Source organism: Apis dorsata, unplaced genomic scaffold (assembly GCF_000469605.1).
Source record: "Apis dorsata unplaced genomic scaffold, Apis dorsata 1.3 scaffold_676, whole genome shotgun sequence".
Taxonomy (NCBI): domain Eukaryota; kingdom Metazoa; phylum Arthropoda; class Insecta; order Hymenoptera; family Apidae; genus Apis; species Apis dorsata.
Window position 1 is genome coordinate 137,706 of NW_006263858.1, and position 16,096 is coordinate 153,801.

The 16,096-nt window shown below is 18.9% G+C and overlaps 4 protein-coding genes across 4 annotated transcripts in view; 1 reads left to right on the forward strand and 3 right to left on the reverse strand.

The window, feature by feature from the left end:
- Positions 1 to 2,070: 2,070 nt before the first annotated feature.
- Positions 2,071 to 3,011, reverse strand: LOC116186417. The gene has a single exon (XM_031513572.1). The coding sequence runs from the start codon at positions 2,947 to 2,949 to the stop codon at positions 2,086 to 2,088; it is 864 nt and encodes a 287-aa protein (XP_031369432.1). The 5' UTR covers positions 2,950 to 3,011; the 3' UTR covers positions 2,071 to 2,085.
- A 3,022-nt stretch (positions 3,012 to 6,033) lies between these two features.
- LOC102679711 lies at positions 6,034 to 8,260 on the forward strand. The gene is made up of 4 exons (XM_006622195.2): positions 6,034 to 6,204; positions 6,801 to 6,995; positions 7,480 to 7,653; positions 7,821 to 8,260. The coding sequence occupies exons 1-4, from the start codon at positions 6,154 to 6,156 to the stop codon at positions 8,097 to 8,099; spliced, it is 699 nt and encodes a 232-aa protein (XP_006622258.1). The 5' UTR covers positions 6,034 to 6,153; the 3' UTR covers positions 8,100 to 8,260.
- Positions 8,261 to 12,126: 3,866 nt separating this feature from the next.
- Positions 12,127 to 15,141, reverse strand: LOC102679510 (ras-related protein Rab-7a). The gene is made up of 5 exons (XM_006622193.1): positions 14,989 to 15,141; positions 13,884 to 14,069; positions 13,555 to 13,773; positions 13,291 to 13,428; positions 12,127 to 13,205 (listed from the first exon to the last, which is right to left on the reverse strand). Exons 2-5 carry the CDS (start codon positions 14,061 to 14,063, stop codon positions 13,119 to 13,121), a joined length of 624 nt encoding a protein of 207 aa, XP_006622256.1. The 5' UTR covers positions 14,064 to 14,069; positions 14,989 to 15,141; the 3' UTR covers positions 12,127 to 13,118.
- Positions 15,142 to 15,307: 166 nt separating this feature from the next.
- The window catches only part of LOC102679391 (DNA repair protein RAD50), a 6,472-nt gene continuing 5,683 nt past the window's right edge, over positions 15,308 to 16,096 (reverse strand). Inside the window, exons 16-18 of the mRNA XM_031513573.1 lie at positions 15,929 to 16,062; positions 15,710 to 15,841; positions 15,308 to 15,619 (exon numbers count right to left, since the gene is read on the reverse strand). Of these exons, the coding sequence (XP_031369433.1) occupies positions 15,382 to 15,619; positions 15,710 to 15,841; positions 15,929 to 16,062 (504 nt within the window). The 3' untranslated portion in view covers positions 15,308 to 15,381. The remainder of the gene's footprint in view (positions 15,620 to 15,709; positions 15,842 to 15,928; positions 16,063 to 16,096) is intronic.

The window sequence follows — 16,096 nt, forward strand, 5'->3', positions numbered from 1 at the left end:
TATTATATCAATGTAATGATTATATTAAGAAGTATTTTTTAAAAAGCGAATATGATGAATTTGATCATAATATATAGGATGATTCTATAAATTGAAACTATCTATTCTTTTTATTATTATTATTTTAATTATTTTTTAAAACAAAATAGAAAAATAAAAACAAAAATCTTTTTTTATATAGAATCACAAAATACTTTTATTATTTTATAAGTAAAAGTATTTAAAAATAAATTATAAAATTTATAAATATTTTCATTATTGAAATATTTAATTTGTATTTCTTTTATATAAAATATGACACGAGATATTATTTCTATCAATAATTCTATTTTATCAATATTCAAAAAGAAAAAATCATCTGTTCCAAGAATCATTCTATATAATAAAACAACAATTGAGTAGTAAATCAATTCACTGCCTTCCTCAATATTTGTAAATTTTAAATAACCAATGTAGATCGAAAAAGAGAATATAAATTTTGTATAGCCGTATGATCAAAATTTTCGTTACAATAATGCAAATCGTAATAAATAAAAAAAAAAACAAATTAGATCATTCTAATTTATATATGATTACAATTACGATAATAAATAAATAATATTTGTAACGAAAAAATAATGTAAAGCAAAAAAAGAAAATGAATTGTATAGATTAATTATATATTGACGAATATTTTTTAATGTATAAAATTTATTTATTTTTTAGAATTATTTTTCTTTCATTAAATATATTCGTCAATAGATAAAATGCAATTTGAAGACTCATTAAGAAATGTATTCCATAATCAATATACATATATATTTTCTTATATACATATATATTCGAACATCGAACTATAATTTATCAACTAACACATGACAATTTTTTTTTCACTCGTATCTTGTTTTTTACATACTCGACATACTCTATATGTATATTTATTTTACATTTAAAATGCTAATTTTTATTTGAACTTCTTTAAAAGATAATAAATTGTCTTCATCTTGCTAACATATCAAATATATTTTGCAAATATTTTGAAATATGTTATCTTGTTGCAAATGCATATAAGTTTACAATCTGCGATCTCGAAATCCGTAGTTGATTTAACATTTCCTTTTTTTGCCTGTCCATAAAACAAGAATAAGCAAATAACTGTTCTAAGCGCTAGTATAGCGAAACAGCATTGTACAGTTTCGTTTAATAATAATTTATTAGTATGTATTTCGTTTTAATATCATTCATGTGTAGCTTAATGTAGAAATGATAATTAGTACCAGTGTACGGCAATTATTTAAATATATTAAATTCACAAACAAAAATTTTCCATATTCATTTGGAAATTTTTTTTATCATATAAAAATTATCTTTCCTTGTCAAAATATAATTATAATAACAAGTATTAAATTATTTATATATGATAATTTAAACATTAAATTATTTATATATGATAATTTAAACATTAAATTATTTATTAATAAAACTTTATAATATAATATAATATTATAATATTATACAAAAATATTGTATATAATATATTTGAAATTATATTTTAATTAACATTTTACAATAATTATTTTAAAAATAAAAGTAACTATACATAATGTAATAATTAACTACTTTTCAGCATATTAATTATTTATATTAAATGTTTCATGTGCAAAATTCTAAGTATTATTGTAAAATTATTATATGTATGTACATAATATATATATTGTATAATATTGAGTTTTGTTATACAATATATACTAACTATATATTTATATAATATAATAATTAACAATTTTTTAAAGCATGAGATTTTATTTTTTTATTAATTGTATATTGTGTTTAATCTTCTTTGTGCAAAACTCTACATAAATATTATTATAAAATTATGTTATTATATATGTACTATATATACACTATATATATATATATAATACTTTCTTAGAATTTTATTATACAATAAATATTTTTTATTTTTTTTGTTTTCTTAAAATTACTAATTTTTTGATTATGATAACAAAATAATTGCAATGATAAAATTTGATAATTTGATAATTAATAAAATTTTCTTAATGTACAATAAATTTTACTAATAATAATCAAACATATTATATTTAATTATATAACATCTTTTGAAATAGAAGTTGAATTTAGATTAAAATTATTAATGCGTAAGAGATTTTCTTGAAATATTGATTTTGGAATTTTTATATGCCAATTTGGACAAATCATACTTATTTCATTTCCATTATTTTTTTTTAAAGAATCTCGTGTTATACGCTTTTTTGTTATACGCTCTTGACCTAACCTATTTTGACTAATATATTTGTTCATTTGCTCTTCCGTCAGTCTTTGTAAAACAATTTTACATTCTCGAGTATTTATTGTAGGTTTTATAATTTTTAGTAAATTAGATGATAAATTAGAAGATACAGTTTGTCCATTAATATCGTTTATAAAGTGCATTTCAGGCCTACCTAACTTTTCGTTTTTCTTAATTTTAATTTTAATCTTTTTACTAAGTGGTAGATTCTTTTGTATGAATTTAGGTAACATCATCTTGACTTTTAATGGTTTACTTTTTTTCTTTGACTTTACTTTTTCTGCTATATTTACATAAGTTTCTAATTTGTAATATTTTTGTTTTGTAGCTTCTAATTTACGTCGATCTTCTTCAATCTGTATTTTCAATAGTTTCACTTTCTTTTTTAATGCCTTTTCATATTTTTTTTCATAACGTTTTAATTCTTTTTTAATTTTTTGAAACTCTGTGGACAAATGTTTTTCTTCTGTCACTAATTTTTTAATTTTTTGCTTTCTTAATGCTGTTCTTGATATTTTATCCTTACTTATAATATCGTACTCATCTATTTGTTGTTTAAGCATCCCAAAAATCATTTGAATTTTATCTTCATTGTTATTATTTTTTACACTTATATCCATCTCGAATAATAAGATATATACATATAATAGCTTAGTCATCAACTTACTAAATCTAACAATGTTTACCAGCGTTATTGCTAGATGGCTACGAATTTATGAATAATATTTAATTCTCACTTTTTAGTAGCATTACAAATGAAATAGCAGATAACCCAACATATAATAAAATTTTATTATGTTTCATATTTTAAAAGATGCAAAAAATTAAAGAATTTGATATATTCTTTATGATTTAGAATTTAGTGAGTGCAGAAATTATGTGATATATAGAAATAAAAATACAAAAATATAGAATAATATATAAAAATTATATGGAATAGATTTTGTTAAAATTTTTAATCAATAAATTAAATAATGATATAAATTAAAAGTCGATACCATCTTTTGAATATTTGAATTCGTAAATATAAATAAGAAAAATAAATAAAGGAAAAAGATAGAAACATGATAAGAATTAATCATTAACGCAATCTCTTAAGTATAAAAATATGTTTTTAAAAATATTCAAAAGATGGCATTGATTCCCAATTCTTATTCTAATGTCTTTAAAAAGATATTTTTGGAATTCGAAAAATAGCATTAATTAATTTTTATTCTTTTTCTATCTTTTTCTTTTTTTTTTAATTGCTCTCTTTATTTATGTAGTTTCATCTGCATTTTAAAGATAGTGTTAATTTTCTATGATCTATTCTTTTCGTACTATTTGTTCTATTTCATAATTGTTTCATAGTTCTTGGAACATGACTAAAGATATAAATGTCAATTAGACATATTTTTGTTATTTTTCTTTCAAAACTAGAATTTTAATCTTTAATATAAACAAATATATCCAAAACAATCTCGTGAAACATAGTATATATTTAATAATAATGATGTGAATATTTTAATGTAAAATTTTTAGTGAAATTTAAATAAAAATCTGAACTGACAACAACAGAAATTTTAAAACATTCTATCGAAATAAATATATTATAAAGATTCTTTTTTATTGAATCTATTTCTATCTACTTTCTATTTCTTCACTATTTACAATCTTATAAAATATTTTTAAAATATACAATCAATAAAATTATAATAAACATTCTCAAAAAATATATTTTTATTATAAGATTATGATAAATAAAATATTCATAAAGTTTTTAAGTATGTGATATTTATTTCAGTTTGAATAATAAAAATATTATCTATTACTCAAATAAAAGATTAATTGTGAATTGTGATAAAAAAAGATAAAAAATAAATAATGTTTTTCAATTGAATGAGTTAAATGATAAATAACTTCTATTTAATTAAATATTTTTACGATTGAGATTCTTAATTAATAATTACGAAATAAAATTCTATCAAAAAAAAAAAATTTATATAAAGTAATATAATATAATTACTATCTTCAGTAATATATTATTATAGATTATTATTATAAATATTATTTAATAAAATAAAAATAAACTTAAATAAACAAAAAAATTGAAAATTAAGTAAAAATTATTCTTCAAAAATTCGTATATTCTTCATAAATATATAAAATATTTGATATTTTATAATTAATTATAAAATAACTATTAATAAATATTTAAACTATTATATAATTGAAAATAAAAATAAAAATGAAATAAATAATTGATGAATATATATATTTCTTGTCATAGATTTATATTATTATGATGAAGAAGATGAAAAAATTCTTAAGTCTTTAAATTGCACACATATATACTGCATATATACATCATTATAATATTTAAAAATAATATATTTTTTAAAGATTTTAAATCACAATCTAAAAACAAATCTAAATCTAAACTTTAAAATTTAAATTTCTAATCATAAAAAAAATATTTTCATAATTTTGAATTATGTGTCGGAAACAGTAATCTTATTTAAAATAAAATATTGATAATGAAGATATGTAATCTAATGAAAGTATTTAATATCATTAATTTCATATTTACAAAATTTTTTTTTCTCTCTATTTTCTTTATTCTTATTTAATTATATTTTTATAATTTTTATTATAAATAATATGAATTAAATTTTTCTTAATTTATCTCTTTATGAATAAATCATTAAAAAATTTTTATTGAAAAATAACTGAAATATATATAAATATGTATATATGTTTAACAGCAAAATTTACTAATTATCAAGTTTTAATTTTCTCAATAAATCTTTCTGCTAAAAAAATGATAATTAAAATCATACTGAAATTGCAATTTATTTCTCTATTAAAAAATGAATTTTTTTTATGAAATTTAACGAACATATTACATTTAACATATGTATATATATATGTATATATATATATATATATTATATTAACAAATTTAACAAATTAACATTTAACAAATTTGTTTGATTTATGAATTATTTAAAAGATTTAATAAATATAAATATAATTATTATTATTATTACAAATATAATTTAAATATCAAGAAAAAAAGAAATGGCTTGAATTGAGAAAAATAAGCAGAATAAATAAAAATTATTAAATGATATAGTAGATTTCAGTTCAATTTTTAATATTTGCATATATGTATAAAAAAGATATTATATTTAAAAAAAATATTATTACACAATACTATAAAAATATTTAAATTATATATTATAACCCATGTTTTATATTATATAATTTTATTTTATATAATTTTATATATATTTTTTTATATATTTTATAACATATCATATTGTTATATCAAGAAATTCTTAATTCTTAATACTCAAGTAAAGAAAGATAATGTTATTAAGCCTTTTATAAAAAATATTTATCACATTTCATCATAATATTAAATATTTTATTGGTATATGATTTTCAATTTCATTAAAAAAAAATAAAAAATATTAAAATAAAAATTTTTATTAAGATATACAAGATAATTAATAAAATTAAATTTTTATTTGTGTAGAAATTTTCATAAACTAAATTTCATCAGAAATAACATAAAATATGTTTGTATATAAATACAAAAAAAATATATACATGTAAAAAATAGAATCCATTACAATAAAAAATAGGTATTTTACCAATAATTAATCAATTTAGAATCATTATATAATTGTCCAATGACAAATTGATAAAATATACTGTGAGTATACCTGGAAATGTTATCATTTATTTTTTTTTCTTTTTTTCAATGATTCACTATTAGATTATAAGCGAATTACATATAAAAAGGCAAATCTATCTGTCAATTCGCAATTCGCAAAAAAACGTGATATAAATATACTGAAACTTCTTTTTTCGCAAATATGAAGTTATTCATTTTCTTTTGCCTTCTAGTGACTCTCTGTGCTGCACAAGTAAGCAAATAATCAATTAACTAATCGTTGAGCAATTCTATCGATTTAAGAATTTTTAAAAAATAATAAAAATTTTTGATGAACGAAATAGTAAGAATTATTTTTTCGTATTTTAAAAATTATGTTTTGTAGATTCTGTACGTACATCATAAGATTCATTAATCTTTAAAAATTTTTAATATAATAAAAAAATTATAAAATATTTTTGAATATGTAAAATATTATGTAGTAAGTATTTATAATTTTTAATAATTTATTAAAATAAATTTATTTTAAATTAAATTTATTAAAATTCATTAAATTAATATGAATTAAAACCTAATAAAAAATTAATATAAAGTATTAAGAAAAATAAATCATTATTAATATTATTTTATACAATTTTTAATCAGATTTTTTTAACACAACGCGAAATTATGCGTTGTTTTCTTAATAAAATATTTAAAAGTTTATATAATATTATAAACATTATAAAATTTCTTAGCGATATTTTGAATAATACGAAATTATTGATCGAGCTTAGTAAATTAATAATATAATTTAATATTTATTCTTCTTTAAGAATTAATATAGAATTTTTTTTTAATTATTTTTAGTGGCCTGGTAATTCATTGCAACAAGCAAGTGAGGCTGTGAAGAAAGCTAAAAATTCAGTTCAAACTATTCTGTCGGATTTAAATCGTTCTAAATCTTCTATAAGGAGAGATGCAGAACAGAAAATTTACTCATATCAAACTCAATCTATAAATCAAATGCTCAACAATAAAAACTTTATTCTTAATTATATTAAAGTAAGTTAGAATAAATTAAAGTAAGTAAATGATTTTTAATAAAATAATAGAAATATATTAATAATAGTATATAATAAACTTTTTTATAAAACGATTTATTTTAAAATAGATTCAATAGTTTTATCTCCTAATAAAAATTATATTTTATCTCTTAATAAAAATTATATTTATTGAAAAATATATTTAGACTATTTACAATAACAATGATTTTTTTGCTATACAAATCATTAATTATTATTTCTAACTAAGTAAATTTTTAACTATTATTTTAAAATTTTATTTTTCATAATATAATTGTCTTCTAGAAATAACTTTTTTAGGAAATATTATATATATTAATTATATAAAAGTTATTAATTAATATTAATTAATATATCAATTGAAATTAAGAGGTTATTAAAACTTGAAGTGATTGAAACTAGGTAAAGCATTATTAAATTTATAAAAATTTAGAATTATTAATTATAATTATATTTTTTATTAGAAAAAAAGAGAAGAAGCAAATGAATCAGGCAAAAATGCTGATAATTGCTTGGATGCCGTCACAAATAAAGTGAATAATGCCTATCAAAAAGAATACAATAGTCTCAATCAATGTAAAAATCAAGCAATGCAAAGTATTGAAGCAGAATTACAAGTGCTTGATGCTCAAGAAATAGTATGTATCATGCTCTTTTATTTATTGAAAATTATTTATATAAAAATTTATACAAATTACTTATAAAATGAATATCATTCAAATATAATATTAAAGAGAATTTTAAAAATAATTTGTATGTTATAAATTACTTTTAATTTACTTTATAAATTACTTTTAATTTTCAGGTTGGAAAGAACTTGTTGAATGAATTGGATCGTGTTGTTTTAGATTGTTATAATTCAAATACTATGCAAATGGCAAGTTGCATATTTATAAAAGTTGGATATATCAATCAAAGGATTCGTCAATATGAACAAGAAATTTCACAGGCAAAAAGACAAATACAAAATAATCAATTAAAAATATTGTCAATGCAAGCTTCTTGCAATTCAAATGCTCAATCTAGATTACAAAACGTAACTTCTCAAGCTATATATGACACAACAGATTGTCTCAAAGACTAAAACTTATTGTTTAAAAAATTATTTAATTTTAATTTAAACATTGAATTCATTAATGTTGAAAATTATTTATCATGTATAAGATATAATTCATATTTATATATAAATTAAAGCTTAAATATTGAATTATAATATATTATTTATAATAAACGTTCAAAATTTTATATATTGTATTATATTTCTATCTTATCTTACAAAATATATTTTATAAAAAAATATTGAAAAATTCTTTTAAAAATTCAGAATTTACACCTGCAAGTTTTAAATAATTTCTATTTACTAATTACTACAAAAATTTCAAACATTCTATATTTATATTTATCATCATATTTTGTTTCTTTAATATTTTATATTTTTTAATATCCTATAATCTGAAAATAATATTTTTATAAATATAAAAAAAAATAATTATTATTACAATAATAACAATTTCCAATTTTAAGAGAATTAAGGTTAGTTAAATTAATTAATATATATATGTATATAATTAAATTTTCTAATTCAATTACATAAAAATCTCATAAGATAGTTGATTCTTCTAATCTCTTATTTTTTAATTTTAAATTTATTTTTTTTAAATTTTATAAATGAACATCATAATGTTAATAATACAAATTAATTTTATTATTATTAATATATAATATAAGTATATTATTAATATACTTGCTTATTATTATGAATTAATAAAAAGCATAATTTTAAAATTTTGATAAACTTAGAAAATTAAAAAAACTAATTATATTTTATAAAAATTTAATATTTTAATATTATTAAAATAAGTTTATGAATGTTTAATTTTAATTACAAATCAATTAATTTTAATTCAATTTCTTTAATAAAGCATTATATCATATTTTTTTATATGCTAAAATGTATTTTAAATAATGTTGCATTATGTATTTAAAAAAAAGGAATTACATAAAGAATTATATATACAAATAGTATATTTATAATCCAATAACAGTTGTTTTATATCAATGTAAATAAATAAGAAAATTAAATATTAATTATAAAAAATGAAATATTTTACAAATAGAATTTTTATAAAATATTTTTAATTTTCAAAAATTTCATAACTTATTTCTTTAATATAATAATTATTCATTTACCATAATTATGTTACAATAATTAAAACAAATTTTTTATATGTACTTACATCATATTCATCTATCTCTACATAAAATAACCTTTATATGTCATGTCTATAACTTATATCTTGATGCAGTCATTCAAATATTCTCTATTTATATTTGTAATAAAAATTTAAAATTTGATTGATATAATTTAAAATTTAGCATTACATTATTAGTAATTTCAACGTGCATATCAAAAATTATTATTTTGCTAATATTGAAAACAAAACATTAAAATATTGTTGAACAATGATTGTAAAAATATTTGATTAGTTTCATTTATCTAATCTAAAAAATGTTGAAAACAATTGTTAAAAAAATTTGATATATAATATATATCTTGTCTTTTATTTTTTATTTATGAATTCTTCTAATCGATATCTTTATAATATAATTATGAAATAAATAATTATGAATATTTCATATAAAAAATATATGAAATATAAAAAATTATTAAGAAAAATAAAAATAAAAATTAATAAATTTAAATTAATAAACTAATTTAAAAAATATATTACTATCGAATAGTAAATAATATGTAAATATTTATATTATTTTTTGAGAAAATTATTATTATATTTTATAGAATAAAATTAGTAATGTTTGTTTAAATATGAAACTTACTTTACTTAAATTTTTCCCAAATTATGATAAATTAAAATTAATTTCCTTTTAGTCTTAGAAAATATACATAGATTTACTGCTGGTTCATATCATAGTTCAAGTTACTATATATATAATATTCAATGTTAAAAAAGATCAATGAAATAAATCATTGAAACTATTTAGAATTTTTAAATAAAAAAAACATTTTATCTTTGAAATATTTAAAAAATTTCAAATAGAATAATTTTAACATTGTAATAATTAAAACATTGATTAAAAATTTTGCATTTTCTTGCAAAAGTTAATTTTTAATTCTAATATTTTTTTATCGAATAAAATGTTGTATATTGTATTTTTATTTATTACACAAATTTAGATTTAATTATTTAATTATTTAAATTTGTACTTATTAAAAGATGTTTTAATATAACTACATAATTTTCTTGTTAATGTATTCATATTGAATTCATTATTGAATTTTTTTTTATATATTCTATAAGTTTTCAAATTTATAATTTCATATAGAACCACACAACACAATTCGTTATAACAAGAATGAAATTACATTTTAATTTTTACAAAAAACATAATTATTTCATATTATATTTTATCTGTAAATGAATGTAATTTATTCTCTATAAAGGCGTATGTATGTTGTATATATTTGACATTAATTGTAAAAATTTGTTTAAAACTTAACAAAGGCCGTGTAATATTATACATTAATATAAAATATTCTATACGCATTTTATAATCTACTCATAGATATATCCTTGGTTTAACATTCATTATGTATATTCATATATGTACACATAAGTGCATCATATGTATATTTTGTAGACTTTACTTAATTAAATAGTTGGTTCAAAGGAAAGATAAAATTGCATTATATAAAAACGAATACTTTTTTTACAATCGTACAAGGGGTAAATATTTAATTTACATCGGTTGAAACATAATATGTTGAAATTCTCGAAACTACACTGTATTACAGACTAACCTTTGACTTGAAAAAAGCCATTTTCCCCAATATTTTTCAATTATTAAATTAGTTGTATTGTATTAAGTTGTATTGTTATTAGTTATATTGAATTATATTTTAATCTTATGCGCTACTTCATACAGGAATTACTAAATTTACTACCTATTTCAACAGACATTCATCTCCATAATAACAACATAGACATCGAGTCATAATAAGGATAATGATAGTCTTATATTTTGTTTCAGGTCACACGATGATTATCCGTGGCACAGATATTCAGCGAATTAATTCGACCAGCTGATGATTTTGTTGCAATAAATGTATTTCTTCTTATTTTCTTGTTTTTCACTTAAAACTAAGAATAGCAATAGTAGTAATTTATAGCAGCAGCAGCAGCAGCAATAATGATAATATTTATAATAATTATCGTTAACATATTTTGATAAAATTATATTAATAATTATAATTGTAATCGTCATGACCATCATCATTTATATACATATATATTACGTGAATATGCGTACATGTATGATGACACACATTTATATCGTCCAAAATTATCATAAATGTACGCATATATTTCACGTATTAAATTTTTTCATAAGAAATCTTATAGGTATGTATGAATTCAGCTCACATAATCTTTTTTTTTTTTGTTCTACATTTTTCAGGATAGTGGCTTATTTCTAAAATAATAATTGTTTTAAGATATCTTAAGAAGTGATCGTTAGTACCGCGACGCATATTTTTTTTTGCATAATAAATATCACTTTTATAAATATTTTTTTTATAACGATTTTTTTTTTAGATAAATCTATCATTTTAGAATATAATTATTGTACAAAAAATATTTTTTCATTGCAAAAGTATATTTTTTAAAAAAAGAAAATTATTTATATATGTTAATAAAATTGCCTTTTGATTTTTATATAATTCTTTTCAATGGATTTAATCTCTTATAAATATTATATATTTTATAATATTAAAATAAAAAAAATAAAAATTATTAACTTTTAGAAATAAATCATTAAATATTTTTTGTATATTGCATGATATGTTTAATTTTTTAACAAAATCTTTGTCTTTTTAAATAATATTTGATAAACTTCATGAATATATCTAAATCATTTTTAAAGGATACAATAAAAAATTAAAAAATTATTGCATCGCGGCATCAAAACTTTCACTTCAGGGAGGAATTTAAATATACATGAAAATATTAGTATGTAAATATTATAAGTGGATTGAGAATATCAAATGACAAATTATATAGTTATTGAGATTTTTTAAGAAGGGAATTTTTTTCTTGAAAACGCACTAGCCTTTTGAGATTAAGATGATCGTGAAATATCAGGAAATACGCATTAATTTTATTAAACAAACTCAATATTATTTAAATTTACGCAAAAAATATGAGTTATTTTTTGAAGATAAGAATATCTTGATCAACATAACAATTAGCAAGATTTAGATTATTGAAGAAATTCAAAGGTAATTAAATAATTACAATATTTCAATAAAAATCCATTATTTTATAAAATTATTTATATATGTATTTGAAATATATTATGTTGAATAATAATAAAATTTTCATTTTATTTGACAATAAAAATTAGATTTTAGAAATAATCAAATGAATATATTCACAAATATTTCTAGAACTTTTCAATAAATGTGATTGTATTTAATGAATCATGAGCAAATTTATAATGATCTAATTGTTATGCTAAGTGTGTTCCCAACCCATAAATTTTCCTTCCGATATAAATTATGCCTATATGATTCATAAACATCGTAGTATCATTCCACAATGAAGAACATCAACAATGAGCTGTAAAGATGCAATTTAAAAGGGCAGCTCATACTGTTCGCTATACCCAATAAGAGAGCATTACAATTTTTGGAAATAATGTGTTGAAATATTGCTGGATAAGTGAAATATCAACACAAATACACGATATAAAATACAATATAGTCTTTCATGTAATGAAGCCAATGAATGCTCCTTGGTACAAAATTTTTCTAATTTTATTGTTTAAAATGCATTGCTTATAAACTTTCTTATATACATATATATTTTTCCACAATATTTCACATAATTTCAATAAAAAAAGTTCCAATACTATAAATATGCTTTAAAAATATCTTAATGAAAAATTGAAGAAAACCAAGGTGCATACTTAGGACTTCCAAACACATCAAGCTCGATATAGTATTTTTTAAAATGCGCAGGTACGCGAATGTACGATCTGACCTGTGCATCTATGTGCTTATCCAAAATTTCCATCACTCAAAGACCTAGCAGGCACAAGAATCACCTTTGCCATTGTTTCGTTGATCATTCGTCAACTTAATTTGGTCTGGGAATTCATTATATAATTCCACCTAAAATAATAATATTATTTATTATATAATGTTATTAATGTTACTTAAATATATAAAATAAATAATATAAAAAAAGATGATTTACTTCGCTTTCTTGAGCTAAAGCATTCTTTGCTATCGTTTGGAAAGCTTGTTCAACATTAATGGCTTCTTTAGCACTAGTTTCAAAATATGGAATATTATTTTTAGATTGACACCATTGTTGTGCTTTTTTACCATGAATCTGAAAAGTATTTATTAAAATAAGCTAGTTAAAATTTAAATCAATTAAAGCAAGTAGAAATTTTTAAGTAAAAAAAAAAAAAAATTAAAAAAATATATAACAAAATTATATTTAAAATATTCTTACCACTTTGGTTTCCAAATCAACTTTATTTCCGAGTACTACAAATGGAAAATTATCTGGATCTCGAGGAGAAGCTTGAATCAAAAATTCATCTCTCCAAGAGTCTAAAGATTTAAAGCTACTTGGTGCAGAAACATCAAATACAAGTACACAACAATCAGCACCTCTGTAGAAAGCAACACCTAAAGATTGAAACCTTTCTTGACCAGCTGTATCCCAAATCTATTTAAAAGTAGAAGATAAAGAATAGAAAAAAAAATATATAACATATAAATATTATAATATAATATTATAATATAACATTACATAAATATTATTTAATACATATTTACCTGCATAGTAACTATCCTATCATCTACCATTACTTCTTTGGTAAGAAAATCTGCACCTATAGTAGCTTTATATTGATTGCTAAATTTTTTGCTTACATACTGATTCATAAGAGAAGTTTTACCAACTCCAGAATCCCCAAGAATAATGACTTTAAGCAATATTTTCTTATGAGAAGCCATTGTAAACTAAAAACAAAAAAATATGTTTGCTATAAATTTTGTTAATATATTGAATTAAAAAATATAAACTGACATTAAAATTCTATTTAAAAGTATAATCAATTAGAAAACTTAATCATAACATTAAAAAATTTTATTTAAAATCATTTCTATAAAAATGTATTAAAAATATATATATATATATAAATCTCTCTTAGAATATTAAAATTTTTAATTAAATATATATGTATATATATATATAGAATATGTATACAACTTAGATAAGAATGAAATATAAATAATGAAATAGACATGTAAAGTTAATCATTATCATTTAGTTAAAATATTCTTAATTCTTTTTAAATAAATAAATATCAATTTTGATTGGTTGAAATTTATACTGAAGAAAATCTCATAATATCTTTAAAATTAGAATTAATAATTGGTTATACTATTGGAAAGTTATTTCTGAATGTTAAATAAATATCATATTATTATGCAACATTAAGAATATGAAATTTTACTATAAAATAATATGAACATAGAATAGTAATCCGATTTTTAGTGAATCATTGAACGTGAATGGGAAAAGTACTCCCCTTGTAATGACGTATGTATATTACTCGAAAAAAATTATTACATGAAGATGTTCCAAATACATGTTTTGGCGGTTAATGATCACAATATTTAAATGATATTATAATAAAAATACAATACATCACATCAATATAAAAAGAGATATGATAAAATAATAATATATGCGATCTAATAGATACAAAATTCGTTTAACTGCGATGCTTAAAAACCTGTCAACATGCGATCTTACGATCGAATGAGATTTAGAATTAGAATTAAACAAGGGCTCTACAAGATATACATGACGTTCATTTAAAGATATGAACAATAATCAACAAAATAATAAAATATTAATTGTAAATTGCGTTACCTTGAAATAGATAGAAAATAGTAGGTGAAATTCCTCTTGACCAGTACTTCACACAAAGAAAATGGCGTGTTATGAAATCACGAGTATGACAACGATGTCGTCACCTGTTCTTTGCTTCTTTTATCGACCGAGTATGATCACATTTCGACTGTCAAAATCGATTTAATACTCGATATATTTATATTTAATTAAAAAAACCGCCAATTTTTAAAAATATTATTTTATTAATTAAATTAATTATTATATCAAAAAGAATATAATAAAGAATAGAGTGCAAATTTAATACTAATAGATTAAATGTTTCATTAAAATTATAATATTATATTTATAAAATATAAACTTTAATTTTATTTTTAATTACAAATATAATAAATATAATTATTATTGGAAGATTTATTGAAAGACATATCTTCTTTTTGATATTCTGTTTTCAGTAAAATCGTCATCTTCGATGTTTCTTTTTTTGTTATAAATTTGTTTATTATGTATTTTCCCTCCTAAATTTATTTCGTATTGTAATTTATCTCGTAAAGAATGTTCATCGACTTCTTCATCAGATTCTTCTTTTATATCATTTGATGCAAAATGATATTGATTCTCTACTAAACAATATTTAATTGTTGAATAACCACTAAAAATATACAATTTTTTTTAAATTAAATAAGAAAGTGTATATGTATATGTGCACATGTACATGTGTATGTATTTATTATAGACATACGTTTGTTTACGATAAAGTTGATAAAAGCCTTTATTACTGCTTAATTCAGCTAATTTGAATAAAAATTTTTCATCATGACTAATTACAATCAATTGAAAATTTTTCTGATGTTGTGATCGTAATTTAACAACCCTTTAACATAAAAATAACTTTCATTAAAATTTCAGAGTAAGTGACAAAAATCTAAATATAATTTAAATAAAAAATTGCTGAACATACGTAGCCAATGTATTTGCTAGACTATCAGCATTTTCTTGATCTAAATTTGTCGTTGGTTCATCCAGTGCGAGAATTCCGCAATCTTTACAAAATGTTTCTGCTAAAGCAAGTCTTATAATTATTGATGCCAAAACCTATATATAAATGATAATATATATATATATATAT

Excerpts from the sequence above, each read along its gene's own strand:
- LOC102679711 (XM_006622195.2), top strand. The coding sequence starts at position 6,154 with ATGAAGTTATTCATTTTCTTTTGCCTTCTAGTGACTCTCTGTGCTGCA. Across the intron at positions 6,205-6,800 it reads TGACTCTCTGTGCTGCACAA|TGGCCTGGTAATTCATTGCA; the intron begins GTAAGCAAATAA and ends AATTATTTTTAG. Across the intron at positions 6,996-7,479 it reads TTATTCTTAATTATATTAAA|AAAAAAAGAGAAGAAGCAAA; the intron begins GTAAGTTAGAAT and ends ATTTTTTATTAG.
- LOC116186417 (XM_031513572.1), bottom strand. The coding sequence starts at position 2,949 with ATGACTAAGCTATTATATGTATATATCTTATTATTCGAGATGGATATA.
- LOC102679510 (XM_006622193.1), bottom strand. The coding sequence starts at position 14,063 with ATGGCTTCTCATAAGAAAATATTGCTTAAAGTCATTATTCTTGGGGAT. Across the intron at positions 13,774-13,883 it reads ATAGGATAGTTACTATGCAG|ATTTGGGATACAGCTGGTCA; the intron begins GTAAATATGTAT and ends ACTTTTAAATAG. Across the intron at positions 13,429-13,554 it reads TTGATTTGGAAACCAAAGTG|ATTCATGGTAAAAAAGCACA; the intron begins GTAAGAATATTT and ends AATACTTTTCAG.